Genomic DNA, 22,359 nt, shown 5'->3' with positions numbered 1-22,359 from the left:
AATTAAAAAAAAAAAAAAAGTAAAGAAAAAATCAGTAAGTATGTTTACATATGCACAAAGCAAATATTAAATTATTCTCACAGACTTAAGCAACCTTTCCCATTCAAATCACTTTTCTTTTAAATATAATTCCTGCACAAAAACCTGCACAAAAGAGATTGCCCCAGGTATTTCCTTTCCTGTGCAGTGTTCCCTCCCTGCCACTCTCTCTGTCCCATAGCTTTCCCAAGTACAACAGCAAAAAGCTTCTGGAAGAAGTGCAGCATCTTTTTCTGAGTTTATCATAGAGTATTATGCATATTTATAGAACTGTATAAATGATTTATAATAATGCTGTTACAATTGCATTTGTATTTTAAAAGCTGGATCATAAATTTTACCTCCTTTAGCAGTAATGACATGCTGTTTTGGAAATACCATTAGCATCAATATACTATTTTATATATACGATTAGATCTCCGTAAGGTGGGTAAGACATAGGCGATAAATCTTGACTATTTAATGGTTTTCACATAAGTAACTGCAACTGAGGAACCAAAGGGTAAAAATCTACTCAACATTACATTTGGTCTGTTAAAATAAGTAAATTCTAGTTAGCCCAGTATCCCTTAATAATATGCATAATACTTTTTTAAAGGCCTGATTGCAGATCTGGTTCCACACACTAGTTTCTAGTAGTATACCACAGAAAGTATGACAACTCTGAATAGAGACGAAGCATACCTTTTTATTCCAAGGTACCTAATTCAGCCTTACCTGAGAGTTCTTAAATCCCAGAGTTTGATGCCATCACCTACAGCCGTGGTCAAAAAGAGGTTGTAAGCTTCAGGTTGCTGAGTGCTGAATGCTGACCCCTGAAATATTAAAATTATTTTCAAATAACTCTTCTCGTGATACTAAATATTTTGTCCATTCAAGAATAAATATATAGTTTGTTAGATTGTGTGAATAAAAGTTTTTCTGCACACATACAAAGGAGCACAGAGGACCACTGGCATGTGGAGGGTCCCCCACAATGCTCTTAGACAAATGCAGCATTGCCTCGACTTCTCTCAGGGCTGTCCCTGGATAGCCACAAGCCCTTTGAGACAGGGATGACACCCACCAAAATTAGTCAAAAGGAGAGGTTCTCTTGGTTACCAAACAGACTGACAGGAATAAATGCCTATGGGTATGGAGTTAATTATGGTATTCAAGAGCATAACATTTTGGGATTGCACAAGACTTTATGGGCCTGTGTGTACTGGAGTGTTTGAGGGTTTGGGTACCAGCAACTGGTGGGGGACCACAGGTCAGGTGGCCTGTTGGTCTAAGTGCCAGCTACTAGAGAGACTGGAGTGAGGGAAATTAAATGCCAGCAGTGGAGTTGGACCACAGGTAATAGGAGCCCAAGGATCTGAGATGTAAGCAACTAAGGCAAGAGAGGGTACATTAAGCCAGCACATGATCCCTAGTGAACTTTAAGCTAGTCAGTGAGCAGGTGAAGTGGTTTGGTAGCTAAGTGTGTGTGTCTCAGAAAGTGAAGAACCTGGAAGAGTTGGCTACCAGAAGGCCCAGGCCAACCGCCAGAGAGACCATATTGTGAGAGGGTCAACAACTGAGGAACCCACCCACCTGTGGAGGGGGCTGAATAGGGGGTTGGAGCTGAATGGGACAACTTGAAAGAGCAAAGATCCAGGACCAGCTATCAGATGAACCACATCTAAAGTCTAAATACCATTCCTGGAGTAATCCTAAGCGTGTGCAAGGCTGCTGGTCTACACCAGCAGCTGGTGTAGGGCTGCAGGTCTCAGGAGTTTGCTTACCCTGGTGCCAGCAGCTGGAGATAGCAGAGATCCAGGGTCAGCTAGTGGACAGTCTCTATCTAAGCCACTCTTCCCACTAATGGACTTTCATCCAAATCAGCCAAAGAGGGAAAAATGATGCGGCTGTCAGTGATGTCTATGTTTGTGTGAGTGCTGAGTGCTTTTGTCTGTGTTGACCTGTGTATGTGTATAGATGTGCCAACTGGGAACACAAGTTCAGCCTCACTACTGGCTGGGCCCAGGGGAAGGGATCTATGGCATTCTCAACTCCATTGGGTTACTGGATTCATCTACTTCTAACAACATTTTATCAGAACTTCAGAAGCATTATTTGGCTTTGTAAAGCTGGCAAGATTCAGTTTATGCAAACTTCCTAGACCTATTCTATATGTTTACTATTCATCAGTTTTCAGCTGACCCTTCAAAGAAACATAATTCCCAAAGCCTCTCACTGTAACATGTACTAGTTTAACTTCACATCTGTTTGCAGTAGAAAACAATTGTTATGATCCTCACAATCATTAAGATCTTCAAAGAAAGGTTGTCACCCCAAAAACATTTTAAAAGCAGCAAGACCTCAATACTTTCCCAGATCCTTAAAGGAAGTTTCAGGTTGTATTTTCTATCTTCATTCAAGGCTTTCTTGTTACTAAAGGACAGCAAACCATATGAATATTGCCCAACAGCATGTCAAGGAAGTTTCATGTCATCAGAACAAACTAATTTTACACCTTCCCATAGGCATGGCCAAAATATTGACCAATTATACAAATGTGAAATGGCCAATGGCCATTCATTAGTAAATCATGTATTCCAATGATTAATTAGAGGACTATAGCACTCATAGAATGACTAATTAAAATTTGTTCATATTAAAGCAGAAAATGGATATGTAATATCAGCAGGGAACATTTTTAGCAAACTCTAGTTTAAAGCTACTTTTTGTGAGGAACACCTCGCGTAGATGAAAATAATATCTGGAATCTGAAAAGAAGTAAAAATAGAAAACCTTAAGCAATCAACTATCTTTACAAAGCCTAACTATGTTATACAGCCAGAGTAGTCCAACATTTAACTATAAGCCATGTTTATCCCTGGCATAAGTGGGCACACTTTCCACTGACTTCAGTAGTAATTGCACTCATTCATACCAGGAGCAGTTTTGGCTTCATACCTTTAAATAATTAAATCTGGTCTATCTTTAAACCTCTGATTTTTTAACATCCACATTGGCAAACCTTGACCTTTTTACTGGCTACAAACTTCTTTCTCCAGGGAACTAAATATAAACAGTTGGAACGCCTTCTTTCCTTTCCCCACCATTCACATTCTTGATTTGGCTGAATACATCACAAAAACCTCAAGGCCCTTTCCCGCAATCAGTTCTTGACTGCCAGGAATCTTCTATTCCTTGCGAAAACTGGCGTATGGGTGGAAAGTGCTCCAGTACTTTTTCAAGAAATTTCCCCAAATGGTAAGACAAAGCAGGGCACTCAGAACTAAAAAGACTATAGGAGTTTTCACTTCCTAAACTAAGGATTACCACAGCCTGCTCTAACAGATGAAATGAAATACACTGTGCCACTGATTTTCCAACAAAGACAAAGCCTACACATTCTCACATTAGCTCCGTATATACATTCTGTAAAAAGAATAATTGCAAGAGAGAAAGACAATATTTGTCCAAAGGATGATGTTCATTAAGTTACAGAGCACCCTCATTTATGTGATTTGGAAATTATTCACCATTTCTTTCTTCAGTCACCAGTCATCACAGAGTCTAATAAAAAACACTCTCTAGACAAGTGCATATTTACTTCCAGCAACACTCCTTTACTTTATGAAGCATGAACAGTAATACATGTGATCAAATATTAATATAAATAATTTGTTCCGTCCTTCCTTGCCCTGATGTTTTGTCAGTAACATACTTTTCCAATCTAAAGCCATACTTGTATCCTCGAACTACAATTGCTACTGAGTATTGCTATAAAAAGTATACTAGTTGGGATACTATGCAAGCTGAATGTTGTTTATCCCTTCGTGTTTTTATCATTTTTTATCATCTGTTAATTTATGAGAATCTATCCTAAAATACAAAGTAGTAGTATATGTTAACACACTCTGCAATCTATATTTATTGCTTCCCCTAAAAGGACACAGTTCAACAGAATGCCTATCTAATTCACTGATTACATATAAATACCATGAATATCATCTGAACAGTCTGGTTGGCTTATGTTAAAGGCATCAATCAATAGCTATCTCAGAAAGCACTCCACACCTTACAGGCAAATACATACCTTCAGACAGGTTTGTCACCACAGCTAGGAAAAAATTAGCTGACTGTTCAAATACTATATAATTTCTGAGTTTCTTATTACATTTTTCATCATATACATTTCCTAGCAAATAGACCAATGTACTTTTAAACAAAAAGGTCCTAGAGAGAAAACCAAAAACCTTGCTGTTTCTCTGAAAATTAATGTATTCTTTAATTGTGCTTGCTGGTAGGACACAATACCCTCAAAATATTTGCTATTGGTGATGATGGACTCATGCTCAAAAAGTACATTTTGCAGCAGTACAACTGTGCTGTTAACTCTAAAGTTCCAAATCTGCATAACCTGATCTCAAATTGACACCCATTTCTGTATCTCAGTGGTTTCCAAACTGAGAAACAGGAACACAATTTTGATATTTCAGTCGATTTATTTTATTACGTGACTTAAACATTAGTATACAAAGCAAAACACTCATGGCTCCAACAGAAACCATGAAAAGTCAAGTAATAATTCGGCAATCATCAATAAACATTTCTCTTTAGGTGATCTTATGTATCAAAACAAAATTGTCAAGCTGTATCACTGTTTGAAAAACAAGAAATTAAGGCAATGTAAATCCATTATAATTAGCTTAGGATGTTCACCTTGTCAGGCTTGGTGTAAGACCTCTAAAGACTATTTGCCAAAGTGTGATGAAGTTACTATTGCCAGAATAGCAATATTTGCTCATTGCATCAAAGGGAGCTTAATGGCACCACTAGTGTCTAGTAATAACCTGAATTAAAAAATGTCATAAGCAGTTTTGAGAGTAGGGTCAGGAAACCAGAACATCCCCCTCCCAGGTGGCTGTTTCCTCCATGCTACACCACACTTTCTCTTGCTCCCTCTCTCTCTCTGAAGCCTGCCCTGTGTACCATGACATAGGTTAAGGGAAGAGTGAAGGTTCACTTCAGTGAGAAGTGGATGATTTCCATCAGTATCCTCAGTTGGAGGAGAGCAGTGAACCTCCACCTGCCATTTTCTGAGCAAATGACCTGAAAACTAAGCTATTTCATGAAGCTACAGCAGTATCATCACCACATCTCTGAAGACTGTAATTAGCATAAACATGGTTTCATTAGGAAATTGAGTAACTATACGGTCTGCTGATTTTCATCTAGAATTTTTTAACCTGCTCCCCTGTTTAAATCCAATCTGACAGAGAAATAAAAGTCTAGTGATAATTATATTTCCACAAGATACATGTAAATGAGTAATTAGCATACAAAAATTCAAACCAGAACAGCCATTAAGTGACTTTGTTTTGAAAGCCACTAACCAGCCAACATGTGTCATTCAGAACAGGCATGCATGCAAATATTGTGCATCTCTCAGTCAACTAGTAACAAGGACAGGACAAGAAGATGACATTGCAATTGGGGAAGAGTGTTAAGTGAACACAGAGAACAAAACTGGAAGTGCAAGTGGTGCAAAAGAACGTCATAAAGAATATAATACTTAGATTGCAGTTCTGGTGGAATACATGTCCTTGAACAACTGAGGACAATTTGGTGCCAAGAGGCTTTGCTAAGGAAACAAGAATATGCTGAGATTTTTAATAAGCATTAATATGCTCAATTAAATCAAGATCATAGAACTTCAAAGCAAGCAGTATAAGGCCTACAGTTCTGCAAGTAATTTAATTGTGTAAACTTTAATCATACCTCAAGCTGCAAGAGCTAGACATGTCTTTTGTGGTTTTCTCTCCCAGACTTCAGTACCTAAGTTGCACTATTTTGGATCCAGTCCTAAGGGTTCTGTATATAATCAAATCCTAAATAACTCTACTAATCTAAACTAGGTGACAACCGGGAAGTGATTTGGCAAAAGCAGTACAAATATAAACAAAAACCTTCTAGTAAGCATGCTATGCAGAAAAACGTCTTCCTTACATGAGCTTTAGTCTTATGATTTTGTGCAGTTTATACTTTTTCTTCTAGTGTTTTTCTTCAACCAATATTTTAAATTTGACACAGACCCACAAGTATAGCTCTAAAATGACCTTTTTGTAAGCTTTGGAATATCCACATTCCATTCAAGAGATGCTTGATACATTCTTGCCCTGGTTTCCTTTGTGTAATGTTGATGAAATAACACAAACTCACAACAAAAATACTCTTCTGTAGAATATAAGGAAAGACCTGAAGAAAACACTTCTATTCAATGGATAGAATAGAATTCTATTCTATACAACAGATGAATAGGTTTAGTGAAAATAAGTTTATGTATGTGTGGGCATATATACACATACACAATATGTGTGTGTATATATATATGATATATATACACACACACACACACACACACAGACACCACATTACATTCAACCGTTGTTGCAATTTAAGGTTTTTAAATTAAACAATTAAACAGCATGGTATTAAGACATCCAGCTATTCCTACAGTTAAAGAAAGATAAAGGAAAAAGATAAGTACAGCAGTATACACGATGCTAGCGTGCAAATACATTTTCACTTCATTCATTATTCTTCATCTCACTATAACATGTAGCAACTCAGAGCAGCTTCTTACTAACACGGTTGTCTAGGTTTACTAGCCAAGATTTCTTTCTTACACCTCTCTCTGCTCTGGCATTCAATAATGACTATTTGTTCCTCAGCATCCATGTAATTTTTGTAATATTCTTCAGCATTATACTATTGAATTTTTCATTTCTGAAGTATTCCTCTGCACTAAAAGCAGAGTTTAAAATGACTAGACTTCATAACTGATACTGCATTTAAAGATGCTTAGAATTATTCTTCATACTAAAACAGAAATCCCAACCTTCTGTGAGTGAGCTTCAGTGATGCTGCTCTCTTCATTTCCCTTCCTCCTCATGGACATTACCTCCCCAAAGCTACTTTCTTCCAGTCCTTGCACCTGTCACCTCTGTAAGACACCGAGGTCGAAGGACTTGAGAGGGAAGACATAATCAGGGCAGAAGGAGCTCTGGAAAGAGCTCTGGAAAGAACAGTAACCTGCATGGCTGCGGATGGCCAGAAGAGGGAAAAAAAAAAAATACAGTAGGAAGGGGGAATTACATACAGGAGAAAGAGGAAAAAAAATGAAAGTGGTTGTAGGTGTGTAGTGTGAAATGGAGAACAGTGACAAGATAAAAGACCAGTTAGAAGTCCCATCCTGTTGCTGCTACTGCTTTCTTCTCCAGGAAAGAAGAGCCAGTAGGAATGGGCAGGACAACCACCATACTCACATTTCACCTGAAAAGAGGAGGGATGATTGCAGCAATTTCCTAGCCTACAATAGGAAACATTCCATGTACTTATTCTCTCTCTCTCTCTCTCTCTCCCCCCACACTGTATGAGCAATGAGCATGTACTCTATATTAATTTGCAATATTACACAAAACATTAGCAAGAACAGAGATTTCTTTGCACAGCTCATGTTTCAGATAAGTGATAAGTTTTCATCAGCTGTAATAAAATTGGCAGCCTCTATCTCATGCAAGGGTATGGTCTGATTTTACAGTAATTATAGTCAGGATGATTCAACACATTCCTAAAGCTAAAGACAAAGCTACTCAAAGCTGTAGCTAGACTACAGCTTTCTTTATCTATGCTGTGGCAAGTAATGGTTCAGTATAGTATGTCATCTTCAGGATATCATTAATAAAGCAAGACCTTATTGTACTAATAACTGCCTCTGCAACACGGGATATGCTACACATAACTAAACTTAAAATAATTTCGTGAAAGATGACTTTTACATTAGTTCTCTTCGATAGGCCAAAGAGGGAGATTTTCAAAATTAGACAGAAGAGTAAGGCCACAGATTCTGAGATTTAGTTGATATTTAAATATTTGAACGTTCTTTTGAACATTTACCTGTAACACATTCTAAATTTCTGTTGTGTCACACACATAATCCAGGAGTAGCTTTACAGAAACTGATTCAGCAGCAGGTTATATGCACGTACAAGTAATATGACAATTTTATTTAATTTTCACTCCCACTTATCTTCTAAATACATTTTCATATTCAGAATAATACATTTCTAAAAGGAAACAAGATTACAAGATTCACAGACATTGGTTAAAATGGGTTGCATTAAGTAAAAATTAGCACTCCATCTTCTAGGAGATATACTTTATAAACATCAGTGCAGCCAAGTATTTTATATTTTTATATATATATATATATATATAAAGTCACACAGATATATAGATATAGATATTTGCAATTTTCTCCTAAATTGTTCAGGAAGAAGATTCTGCATACTCTTCTACCATACATCAAACAATGTCTACAGTAAAAAACATATTCCAAGTGATAAAATAAGCTTAATCAAGTACCCTGAAGGCTGAGATAAATCAATGTCATTTCTTGCAACTAATCTCCAGAACTGACAAAAAGAACTATGTAAAGTAATTACACTGCAAGTTATATGTGCTTGCTTACAGCTGCACAGCAGTATTATTCAGCAATAAATTAATCTCATGCTGGTCTTGTATGTTGCTAGAATCCCCCATAAATGCAACAGAGAACTTGCAGACAGGTTTCTCCCACATTTAATTCAACCAGATCTTCACTAGTGTTTTATAAAGACCCTCTAAATATATTTTATCTTTATTATTATTATTTATTAAAAACAAACTCCCAATCTCTCCCACTTAATGCTGTTCAGGTTGCATCCAAAAGCAATGTTGGAGCGTGGGAACTCACTTGTTTTTGCATGAAGCCAAAACAGAAAATGCACTTCAAGAATATACATAATGCATTGCAATCAGTAGTGAGCATTAAACCTACAGGAAAGCCTCCATAAATCTTAAGGTGTGGGCATTGGTTCCTTAAAACCAACTATTTCATTCCACAGATTTGCTTCTACTTCACCACCCCTCCCCAGTAGCTAAGGTAGTCACGTCCTTAGATTCCAATGTATTTTGCACTTTAAACAGGATATAGAATTACAAAAATATGCAGAATACTATGTGTACACTATAAATTATTTCAGCATATTCTCTTAATGCAAATGTTCCAAGTTATATTTACTCTAACAGTTGAAATTATACTAATGTAACAAAAGAGCTGATGATATAATTTTCCTACAGACCTATCTAAAGTATTAATTTTATATAACTGAAAAAAATAATTGAGAACCTTGATCTATAATTTTCCCCCAAATGGTCAATTTTCTTTGCTATACCACGTCTCTAGTTTTTCTCCCAAGAGAATACTTGTCCACAGCTTTAAAGTTTTTCTTGATTAAATAACCTGAAGCCACTCAGCTGACCAAGCAAAAAGAAAAGCCAAAACTTTAAGCCTGTGTGTGTAACAAATAGTACTGAAATAGTTAGCACAATTTTAAGTGTTTTACCAGATCACATCGCTCAGGAAAACCCACAGAGTTATACAAAAGTAGTAATAAGGAACTGTTTTCAACCCACAGAAGCAAGGGCTTTCCAAATAGGAATGAAGAGCCATACTCAACCAAACCTAACACAGTAGGCATTCCAGCAGGAATGTACAGGAATAGATTTCCAAACATTCAAATCAAATTTCACATGTAAAGAAAAAAGAAAAAAAGCCCAAAGATGAGGGTTTAAAAGCCATCCACTCCATTGTAATACTGAGCAATTTTTCTTTCCATTTCTGAATGAAACAGATGACTTTGGATTCAACTTTATAGAATAGTTACATAAGACATATAAGACTACAAACCTAAATTCTCTCATGAGATTCAACAAACTAGCAAGAGGAACCTATCATTCGTTTACATAGAAAGTAAGTTGCACATTCTGTATATTTTGTCATTTGGTTTCAAGTACTAAAAGCACAAACAAGAAAACTGATTGAGAAATGGCAAATCCAAGCCAATTTTCTGAAAAATATGGCTCTCCTCAGTTCCCAGCACCTTGTACTGGTTTACCTTCTAATGGCATTTTCTAAAGGCTATGAATTCATGATTCCTCCCTGATGATTTTTACCTGCAAGCCTTCAGGATGCAACAGTGTATTTCCATCATGACATACTTGGGCATGATATATTAACATAAAAGTGACTGAAAATCAGGCTGAAAGGAGAGAAACAGTTCAAGATCATCTACTCTTCAAGTATGTTAAGCCCACACTATAAATTATTATAGCAGTATAGCATTATGCTATTTGCTCACAAGACTTGATTTCAATCTCTTGCTAAGCCTACAGGACTGACTTTGATTTCTAGTGTTAGATTCAAGTAACATGGAAAGCAATTATGGCACAGTTTAAAATGGACCATTTTTCAAGAGGAGACATAAATGTTCAAGTATAAAAAAAATCAAACATTTATTCAAAACGTTAAAAAAAAAAAAAAAGCCCAGGTTTCCTGGCATTTCACAGTAGAAGAAATTTCACATAATATGCCACTATGTGCAGATTGTTTTCTTTCTAAAGGCCCTGTTCTAAAATAAAATAAATAAAAAAAATAAATAAACCATTGCTTGGCTTAAGGCTGTTTTATGGCTACTTTACACAACATACTCTGAAATGGAAGAAAAATATTTTCATAGCAGGAAAAAAAAAAAAAAAAAAAAGATTGACAGCTTCCCTATAAGAGCAATAAACTCTTAGATAATAGAGTGAATAAAATCTGTACTCCTATCACTTCCAATTTATTCCTTTCTCACATAATCTTTTGGGTCAAGAAACTGTACAAGGCCCTTTATCTCACCTTCTTCTTCAACTTGCACATCCAAGAAGCTTATAGCTACCTCTACTTGTAAGAAACCCTATTTATACACAGTGCAGTTATAAACAGTGAAGGAGAACAACAATAGGAATAGGAATTTACTCTGAGAATAGCCTTCTGCTGTTGTAAAAAAGTTTGGTTGTTGGGGTTTTTTTTTTGATAGATTTGGTTTTGTTGCTGTAACTTTTTTTTTTAATCTTTTTTGCTTTTAATTGTAATAACAATGATGATATCAGTAAATACACAAATGATAAACTTCTTGTTCCCATGTCAGGAGCAGAATATTGGAGGAATATGTAGCCCCTAGTGTAAGAAATACACTCAGAACACTATATAACAATTTTGGCCCTTGGTAAAAAAAGAATACAATAAGATGCTAGAATAGGTTATAAGACTTATTAGAATTTTACAGCTCCCTTTATTTCCCCATGCAAGAACTGAGTGTTAAATTGGTTTCCTCTTTGTCATGGAGTATTTTGAGATATCAAAATTCAGTATGAATGTTAAATAACATCTACATTATTACTTCAACAAATCAGCATGGAAAAGCCTTCTGTTTTCTAAACAGCATGTTAAAAATGCAGGTCAAAAATATGGAAAGTATTAAAAGCTATAAAAATGGCTAGCAGATTACAAACATTGTAAATATTTACAATTAATGGTTCCTATTGAACTGCAGTATTACAGTCTGGCCCAAGTAAGGCAAAGGGTAAGATACACTGCCCTGCTAGCAGGCTTGTTCAGTCATTCCTACTGCTGCTTGCTTTCGACAAGAGAATGAATGAGATCTTGTCTGCAGACATGCCTTTATCACACAGAATTAGGTCCTTGTGGTACTATCAGTATACAGCAATATATAAACCTTATTTTGGCAGATCTGATGGACTGATCTACTATGAACTTCTGGAATCACTGCTGTGCTTCGGCCTTCATTGAGGTCAAAAACTTCCAATGCTCGGTTGCTGCCAGCTGTAAGAACAATATCTGCAAAGTTCTCTGTGTTAAAGCAAAATTGATCTAAATAAATTAAAGCATATATATATATATATATATATATTTGTGTATATATATATATAACACATAAAGGTTTTGTTGTATTTAGTGCTTTACATGCAAAAATCACAAATCTTAGCCATAAAAAAAATACAAAGGCTTAACTTTGGTATCACAAAAAATATGGTATTTCTACACTAATAGAAAAAGAGTAGTAAAAAAGAAAGAATCAAATGTTAATTACTTTAACTGAAATTCTTTCCTTGTCATTAAATCCAAAGTTGTTTGTTGTTTTTTTAAAAAAATAATAATTTGTTAAAAAAGATACAAGAGTAGAAATCATTTACTGCTGAAAGGCTGGTAATCTCCATTGTTGAAGCCATGAGAAATTTCTGGATCAATTTGCAAAAAATTCTCTGTTTGTATCTGAAAAAAATATCAAATGAATGCTAGCGTTAATGAAATAAGTAATGATATGTGGCCACCAGTAAAATCCCATTGGAATTACAAAACAAAGCAAAATGCTTTATTTTATTATTAAAATTAAAGCCACAGATCTTTTTACTTGTTGCTGAATTCTATTAAATTTGGTAACTAAACTATTTCAGATGAAAAGAAACATGATATTCATACATATAAGACAAATCTGTGATCAACATCACTCTGCCAGGCAGTGTCAACACGCCACAAGAAATCAAAATTTCCATATTGTATTCTAAATGCAGACACTTCTATGCATTAAAATAATTCCAATGAAACTGTAAGTACTATAGTTCCATTTTAGTGTATCTAACAAACGTCCATGGGTGGCACACTTACAGGAATAATTTCTTTTCTGAGACGATCAAAGAGTGTTTCAGGTCTTTGAACTAATGGCTAAAGCTCTAAGGAACCAAGCTTAGAACATTCATATTATCATACTGCTGAACTTGGTCTACACTGTCCATTTTATTAAGAAGTCTAAAGTGATTTAAAGTTGTTTGCATGAATATAGTGATCTTGTTAAATATTAACAGATGTACCTGAAATTAACACTCTTCTATTTATCAACAGCATGCTAAATTTTAAATCCACTTACCATGGCCTTTTCTTCGCCCATCTATAAAATGTGCTAGCTAGTAGCTTCACATTTCATCATAGTAGACATTATATAATGGCTTTAAAATGCAATGTTTCTTTTACTGGAAGGCAGTTTCCTTCATTTTAACTTAATTTTAAATTGCTGTTTCTTATCTTTAAAGTAACACATGAAACTAACTATAAAAATGAAATGATAACCTCACAGATATTTTGTTCTGCTCAAATTCTTGTGCAAATTAAAGGTAATTAAGAACTTTAAAGAAATTAAACAGAATAATTTACCCTTCTTTATATCAGCATACGCAACTGCTGATGACAGTGGAAATTCAACAGTACTTTTGGAGAACATAAATAAACTTGTTTAGATGGTGAATAATTTTGAGATTAATCATAGTTGTAGAAGTAAAGAGATCTGTATTCTATTCCCAGAGCTGCAGTAAATATCCTCTATAACATTTATAAAGAACTTTTTTTTATTATTATTTCCACTTCTTAATTCCAGTTTTAAAGCTGAACCAATATTTAACCTCTTAACTAAGTTGTTGTGGTGCTTCACTAATTCATACTTATGGGTAGTTCTTTGAAAGCTCTAGGCAGAGAAACACTGATTTGTTATTGTATTGTCTTCATATTTGAAATACAGTAACAGTTAATTGGTTAGCCAGATGACATTGCCATGCTCTGCTAATTAAAGGTATAAAGCACACTTCAGGAGTTAGATGTAGCTTTTCCTTGATTCAGCTCCATTCGAGCATTCTTCCAAACTTGACTCAGAAGGCAGAATTAAAAAGTTGTGAGAAACAAAAGGAATGACACAGCATTTCATAAATGAAATGCTGGGAAATGAACTGGAAGGAAGCCACAAGAAAATGTCAAAGCAAATTAACCTTCAGTACTTTTTTTTTTTTTTTTTTTTTTAATAGATGCATATAACCAGGCCTCAGACTAGTTTGTGGATTTGTTGTAATGTCTACAATTATGTTTGCTCTTTTGGCATTACTAACATCTGAGCAAGTCTAATTGCATATTTTTGAGTTAGTGTTAATCCATCAAGGAATACTGAGAACATGGCAATAACAGAAGTGTTGATATAAGCACAATCCTACACACATTAACAGTTTTATATCAGGATATTACACACTTCTAACAAAGTAATTTCAGAAACACAGAGGAAGATCAGTGCCGAAGTCCTTGCAAAACTTCATGGATGGGTTCTATGTCCATACCACATTCTACGTCTAGCAACTGAACTAGCTAGTTTAAAGGTAGTTCAGACCAGTCTTTTTCATCTAAAACCATAAAAGTAAAAGCCACAGCAACTGCCTCCATTAAGGATTTTGACAAGAAACATGAGTTAAAGGATCACAAGCGCCAGTGGATTAACAGTAAAACCAGGGAGGTCACTGAAAATGACAATTAATCAACTATTTTGAACCATTTACAAACCAAAATCAGATTCAGTACTGTTCAGTATCACAAATGGACACTACTCACAGTATCGACTAATAGAAATAAGATTACAACACCAAAGTCTATTTGCCTTCTACTGAAGATCTATAGTGGTAATATAAAACAAAGCAAAATATCTCTTCAATGTTTTTTAAACGCTATTGTGTCTAAACAGATACATTTATATGTGAGCATACACAATACTGCTGAAAGCCAGCAAGAGCAAAAGAAGAGCTGAGAGACTTAGTAAAAGGGTAATAAAACACTTCAGCTACAATTATGAACTAAAAGATCAGAAAAAGTGTATCATACAGATTTAATACAAAAAAATGATTCCAGATCAGAAAGAAGAAGCCACTTAATGATCAATAGAACAGTGTAAGTAAAAAGTACACGAAGAATGCCTAACCATGAAGAAACAAAAGGGAAAAATAAGTTAATAGAAGAAGTAATTAGATACAACATAAAAGGTAGAAAGCCAGTGAAAATGATGAAAGCAATCCACTTCCATTTAACATAAAAGGTAGGAGACAGTCAGAGCATATTGGAGTCCCTGAAAGAAAATGTATTTAGAAATACTCCCATAAGAGAAGGAACTGCAATAGCTATTCAAAGGTGACTTAATATATTAATGCACAGTAAAATGTAAACAGACAGAAAGTTCAGAAGGTCCCCAACTATTAAAAGCAATAGAAATATTATTTGCACCAGATAAGGTATGCACTATAAAAATAGACATTCCCTTTTTTTAATTATGCAAGAATAAAGACCTTTTACTATTAGCTTTTACTATCTGTTTAATTCTTTCTTCTATAATATTTTTCCTAAGATAGCCTCTTTCCTCTACCAAACTATCCTATCCCCCTTATCCCCTCCCAGAAAAAAAAAAAAAAAAAAAAAAAAAACTCAGATCAAACAGTATTTCATGTATTTTCAATGCTCTGTTAACGAAAGATTTAACTCACTGTTTTAAGTCGTCCTTGGTTGTGTCTACATGGAAACTTAATAGATGAAATTCAGCTCCACAACACAGCAATATAAATGCATCCATAAAATAAAACTGCGCGAAGCGTATAGCCTTATGAAACATACCTTTGCCCTGTTAAAAAAAATATATTAGTAAGAACAGATTCTAAGACACTGAATATTTTTTGTTTGAGATACCTGGTGCTAAAACATAATCTCCCTGTTAATCTGACCACATGACAGAAGGTTAACATGATACGTAGTGGCCCTTCCTAGTTTTTATGTCTATTAATCTCAAAACAAAGTTTTCATTCTGCTTAAATGAGTTGGCAGTATAATTGATAGCAATAGTTTATAGCCAATTAAATGTAATACAATCTAGCCTCAGACACTAAACTTCCATCCAAACTCTGGAGTAGACTAAAATGAAGCAGAGATGAGCCAACGCAAATAGAAAACACATAGCAGACATTAAAACCAAAACTTCCTGACATACCTACTAGACTTGGCTACCAGGCTTTTTTCACAAATTGTCATGATGAAAGCCTAATTTGAAGTCAAGGGAGTCCACCTGGATCGTAGTATCAGTTGGAATGACAACCAGTCAGTAGCTCTGAAAATCAGGCCATATGTTCTTTCTACAGAACCATTACAAGTAGATGAAAGTGCAAAATAGTGTCCTCTGAACTAACCTAACAGGAGTTTCTAGTTACCAGAATTAGGGCAGGTTCATTCTTGCAGACTGACCAGACCCTTACGGTTCTGTCTTCTGATGCAGAAACTAACCGCTTCTTGTCATGACTCCAGCCAATAGAGTTAACTGCACCATCATGACCTAATAAAAATAATAATGAAAATATCATAAAGCCCATTTCTTGCATTTATACATTTCTCCAGAGTTAATCATATTGTTTCAATATAGTTATACACAATATTAAAATTCGTTTTAAATACAGGCTTCAAATGGCTGAATTAAAGCTAGTAACAGTAAACCACTCATTGATTGTTTTTTTATTCCATCAAAATATATGGAAAAAAGTATCTCTTATTAATAATCAAAGTTCACTAAATGAAATAAGATCAGAGAAATATCAAGATATTCTACCTGAAATCTCATACTCATTTGTAAGATATTGCCTCCATTGCTATAAGGGGGCTTTTATGAAAGCTTTATAACATAAAAAAACATTTAAATTTTAAAGACATTAACATTTTAAAAGAATACAAACTAGTAGCTAAATTTTCTTCAGCTTCCTGTAATTCAGATTTGACTCAGCTAGAACTACAACATGGTGCTAGACAAATACAGAGCAAAGAAACATACTTATGAGTTAGCAACAAAAACATATTTACAGATCTTTGCTGCCACAGTGATATTAATAAATTTTATCCCCACACCAGACTGAATAAGAAGCGCTTAGTGGTTATAAGGCTGCTGTCATTAATAGTGAGCCTTTCTGCTACAATTGTTGTACTTTTCTTTTTCATTAAATATTGACTGTCTCAGAGTTATATTAGCCCTGAATTGGATTACAATTACTCCATAATGGGGGGGGGAATGGACCCTTCCATGGAAAACAGAAGCTTGACCATCAACCTGTAATACTTCTAATCAGTATTCCTAATGTCTGGAAAAGCTTTCTTTTTATTCACAGAGACCTAAATGCCAGTCTGAAAGAGACTACCCAGACAAGGATGTTAAGAGAATAGTTTCATTTGGTTTCATCCTCTTGTTGACAGAGTGAATGAAACAACTATCAACGACAACATCGCTACCAAATATTTCAAAATGTAGCTAGGATGGTCAAGGTCCAGAGCCCTATGATCTGCTGCAATGGCCAAACGGCAAACAGGATGATTTTCATATAAGACTACAGCTTTTTGCGCCTGCCTGCTAGCCCGTATTTGGTTCATGGAGAGGCCTGAAGAACAGTATTTAGTCCGCAATATTGATGATCATGTATTATTTTGCTCTGACTGATAAGTTAACCTAATTGCTTCATCCCAGATTGCTTTGACTCTGCACAGTCCTAATAACAGAGATTTGGAAGACCAGCAAAACTGAATTCAGCAGCCCGGACCTTGTAATGCCTGGTTAATTTTTTTATCATGGGTCTGCAAAAAATGCACTTCTTTGGAAAGGTTCAGCCCAAAGTAAATTCATGGATCCCAGGAAGTTTACTCTAGCATCAAAGGGCTTCAGGATCTGAGTCAGGCTTCATATGAACCTTATTTGGAAGGCTAAACTTCCTGTGCTTAGCGACTGATTTTTCAGAGCTGCAAACAACCAGATATTGCAAAGGAAAACAATGTAATCAGTGGGATGATGATTTACAAGGAGAAAGTCAGAAAGGCAAAGCTAGTGAGTCCCAGAAGGATTCCCAAAAAAGTACAGAAACTCACCATGGCTATGGCAAATAAATACATATTCTAGAAGTCTCAGGCACAGGCAACTGATACTAACTTCAAAGTTCAGTGTTTTTAAGCAAGAAATATCAGCAGTTATAAAAGAATCAGCAATCTAACTTATCCACAAACAACACTCATTCTCATTTTTCAAAGTCATTGGGGGAATATTTTCAAGAAACATTCTTGAAATTCAGTTTTAAGGAAAAAGTTACAGTATTAGCCAACAGAAAAAATCTGAGTATTAGATGGTAATCAAATTTGATGTTAGACAGAATATGTATTAGATATAATCTGGAGGCCACTTAAGACCTTGCAAAAAGCTGCAATATTTTGTTTTATTCATTAGGTTTTTATTACTGAGCTAGCTGTTTTTGGAAAAACACAATGCAAGGGTTACTACAGCAGCTTCAACAGGACTAGCTCATTAGTTAAATAAAAACTAATAACCTGTTCAAAAATTATGGCTTAAAGTATTATAGTTTCTCTATAACAGGAAAAAGACCTGGCAAGAATCAGACTTTACCATTTTGGTGTCACAAAGTTAAAAACAAGATCAGGAACTTACAAAGAAAGAACTTCAAAAGTCACAGACATCATCCAAAAGGTAAAATTGTTAATTGCTTCTAAAATTATATTGACACTGATCAAAAAGATCAGAAAAGAAGAACATATATCCAAACTAAATTAAAAAACTTTGGCCCATACTATGCTCCTAATTTGTCCAGATGAAGTCTAAAAAAAATCTCATCTAAACTTAAAACATTCGAAGTTCTTATGCTGCCCTCTTGTGCACATTTTCTCTTTAGCCAATGGAAGATATATATGAAATATTTTCATTTTAAATTACAGGAGAGCTAATCGATTTACCTCAGCAATTCAAATCTTCTATGGTAACATATAGCTACAGAAAGGTTTATAAACAAGATAATTTAATTCTCAATTACCAAAACCATAAAACTTTCACCAGAAAACTGCATGAGTACTGGGTAAGTAAGTATATATGTAAGTACTGTACTTATTTTTTCCCTTAAAGTAAAAGTTTATTTGGAGGCTTTGGTTTTGTAAACTCATTTGGAAGCCTTAAATTATCTGCATGAAAAAAAAAAAAAAGGGGGGGGGGGGGAAGGAGGGGATAATACTGACTAAAATATACAAAACAGTTTTCCAAAGTGGTGAGGAACATGAGAAACTTTAGGAAAATCTGAGGTTTGGAAAATAGGAAAGGCTGTGTAAAAAGCTTAAGAATTTCTTCACTCTAGGTCCCCCAATCCCAAAGCAATGGGAAGATGATGCCAGCTGGCTTGCAAGAAGCCAGTAAGCTTCAAAACAGGCTTTACTCAGGGTTCCCCAATCTTGAAACACATTGAGAAGGACAGCAGCTGGTTTTGTAAAAAGAGTTCTTCAAAAGGGCCGTGCTGGCTGTAACCCTTTTAAAGCTGGCCAACATCACCTGCACTTCACAATAGGACACAGACACCTGAAGAGCCAACACTAAGAGGAATGCAGAGACACTTAAAACTGTAACTGAGCACTTCAGGGAACAAAACTGAATAGATTAGGCTTAAAGTAAAACTGCTGCTGTTACACCACTCTTCACTGATGGAGCATTATAAAAGTGTTTTCAACTATCAGCAATATTCAGGTTTATTACTGCCTTGTTTTTGTTTGTTTGTTTGTTTGTTTAATAAAATACTTTTCATTTTCATTTCTCAATCAGAAAGCAAGATTTAAATTGCCATTGAGTGCAACTGAGTAGGAGTAATTCAAAGTTTTTACAGAAAAAAGAATATAATATAAATAATTTATAAATAAATTTATATAATATATATAATAAATAATTTATTAATAAATTTATATATATATATAAACTTCCAAACAAGGATTTTTAATGTAGATATATTTAAAGTGGTACTTAAAGAAGAAGATAAAGTAGAAGATTTCATGATAATCTAAACTGTGCAGAACTACATGAATGAAATAAACAAGTAACTGATGGTCTGAAATTCCTTCTCTCTACAGTAGTGTCTCAGTTTACACTGGTTTTGAAAAGAACTGTGCACACAGGTTGCGTTCTTATGCTCCCGGAAGTGTAATGTGGATGGCACTTCTTTTCAGTAGTTTATCAGAAAAGAGAATGGAGAACAGAAAATTAAAGATATCAATGAAAGAAATTAAATAGCAGCTAGCAAAAACTAAGGAAATTAACAGCACAAAGCCAGTTGTCAGTAGAACAGTTTATCGATATATATTTTTTTTTCTTTGCAAAACAAGACAAAGAACTTGTACGTAACACCTTAATGACTGTCACTTTCTGTAGCACATAATCTCCATATCACATAATCTCCATATCACATATACCTTGGAATGGCTGACATGATCTGCACTGTGGCCACTAATGGAGGCAGCGTTAGTGATGATTTCCTCTTTGTGTGAGGTAATAGTTGAATATACACCTTATGGGCAGGGCAATAAGGTCTTTTTGGTCTTTTTTTCTCTTCCCCTCCCCCCCTCCCCCCCTATAAATCTATAAAGTTAAATAAATGTTTTTCTTCATGTAACACCAATTAATTTGAGTAAATTCATTGTGCAAGTCACAAACTGAATCCAGGAACAGTGTCTTGAGGTTTTATTTTATAGAAAGACAAAGCCTTTCATTATTAACGTATTTTGTTTTGTTTTGTTTTAAATGATCCCAAGTAGAAGAGAAGTTAAGCAGGTATGATCTTGATCTCCCTGGGAATATTTAGGCATAACACTTCAGCGCTACACTTACTCTGGGGAAAACATGTTGTCTTGTTAAGTAAGAAAAATCAAAATTCAAAGCACACCCAACTGGGCACATTTTAATAATAACAGTACTGAAGTCTGTGAATTAAAGAGAGATTAAAAAAAGCAGAAGCATTAAAAAAAGCAGACTAAAAGCAGAAAAAAAATTAAAGTCTACATGCAAGATGCTCCATGATTCTGTTTTTGCTGCTGGCAGTTTGGGCTTTGCCAAGGGTTTGATTTCAATTAACAAAAATATCTTGTGTTTGTCTCAATAAATATTATTCCTTGTGTTTGAAAACCATGATCTGGGAAAAGCCAAATAGTGTGGTTTCATCAATTTCTTATGTGATGAATTCATAGATGTATTTAATAGGAAACCAAAGATAACTTTCCAAGCCTAGCTGGCTTAAGAAGTCTGTTAACACCACAGCCTATGAAATATTACTATTTCATACAGAAGAGTCCTAAAATATGGCAGATGCCAGTTTAAAAAAAGTATTATCAATTTGTTTCAAGGATATCAATAATGTCAATCTTCTTAATAGTTCCTATTTTTAAACACACTTCATACTATGACTGAGCATCAATATTCATATTTTGTAATTTTTCCATGGACAGTGTTGGTTTTTTTCCACAGATTCTTCCACAAAATACAATTAAAGGTACTCAAAAAACAAACAAACAAAGGTTTTTACTTAGAAATAATTTTTGAAAATTGTTAAAAATACTGAAAATAGTCTGCTTTTATTCTAGATAAGGCCTACTAGTAAACAGCAGGCATTTTCCATTATGACCTTCCACAAAGTCAGTCTTGCTCTATGAATTTTAGTCATAACATTTACTGCTATAAAAAATTTGCCTATAGAAATTTAGAACTCTTAAAGGCTAATTTTACAATGTAAAGTAATGCACAAATGTATGCACACATACAATTTACAGGCACGGGTTTCTCCATAGGAACAGTTCCTCCTATTTCAAATAGTTCAAATTTAGAAGTACGTAGTTTCACACCAATCACATAATTTGCCAAATCATCAGTCATTTTTTGGCTAATAATCTATTAGAATATATTACTGCAGTATACACAATATTTTTATTATTGCAATATATTGCTTTTCCTATTTCTACTTAACTATTGTAATACACATCCATACAACACCCACACATTGCAGATTGTAATATATACTGTGATACATTGCTACTATTTACCTCCCAGAAAACTGAGAAATTTGAAAAACTGGTGGGCAGTTCAATTCTAGAGCAAAATTAACCAGTCAGAGAAATAATTTATGCTTCCTGAATCAGAAGCATCTCCCACCCCCATTCTTCTCAGGGTAATGTAAGTAGAATTTTTTAATTAATACACCACTTTAGGTTAAACACAATTGTATACTATCCTTTTAATTATGTAATTCATAAGTTTACCTGAAAAAACATTACACGTATCGGTGAGATTGGCATCGAATATCAGTATAGTCTTGTCAACCAGCCCACAAGCCAGCTGCTCTCCATCCCCTATAAAGAGATTCTGATGATTTAAGTTTGAAAGCAACAAGGATATAATGTGCTGTTCTTTCATTCATAAAAATCACATGCCACTACAACAAAACACACACTAGGTATTCATTTCACATTTAAAACATTTTTTGTATGAATGTAATAAACTCACACTGCAGAATTTGGTAGGAATTTGTACACATATTAATTTATTTTGTTCCTGACATTCACACAATAGGTATTCATCACATGGCAGAAATTCACTTTTTACCAAAAGAAAAGTACTAAACGTTTTCAGTGCATAAATTTTTCGCAGTCATATAAATCTATTTTCTGACTTACACTCATTTTTCTGTATCTTCATATTAGAAGTTATGTCACCT

The 22,359-nt window shown here is 34.6% G+C and overlaps 1 protein-coding gene across 1 annotated transcript in view; it reads right to left on the bottom strand.

Annotated features, from left to right (window-relative positions):
• The window catches only part of WDR27 (WD repeat domain 27), a 119,321-nt gene that overhangs the window by 76,196 nt on the left and 20,766 nt on the right, over positions 1 to 22,359 (bottom strand). Inside the window, exons 16-21 of the mRNA XM_084513690.1 lie at positions 21,905 to 21,994; positions 16,015 to 16,136; positions 15,301 to 15,434; positions 12,135 to 12,232; positions 11,676 to 11,797; positions 757 to 854 (exon numbers count right to left, since the gene is read on the bottom strand). Of these exons, the coding sequence (XP_084369816.1) occupies positions 757 to 854; positions 11,676 to 11,797; positions 12,135 to 12,232; positions 15,301 to 15,434; positions 16,015 to 16,136; positions 21,905 to 21,994 (664 nt within the window). The remainder of the gene's footprint in view (positions 1 to 756; positions 855 to 11,675; positions 11,798 to 12,134; positions 12,233 to 15,300; positions 15,435 to 16,014; positions 16,137 to 21,904; positions 21,995 to 22,359) is intronic.

Source organism: Aythya ferina (assembly GCF_964211825.1).
Source record: "Aythya ferina genome assembly, chromosome: 3".
NCBI lineage: Eukaryota > Metazoa > Chordata > Aves > Anseriformes > Anatidae > Aythya > Aythya ferina.
This window is presented reverse-complemented; position numbering and strand designations above follow the sequence as displayed.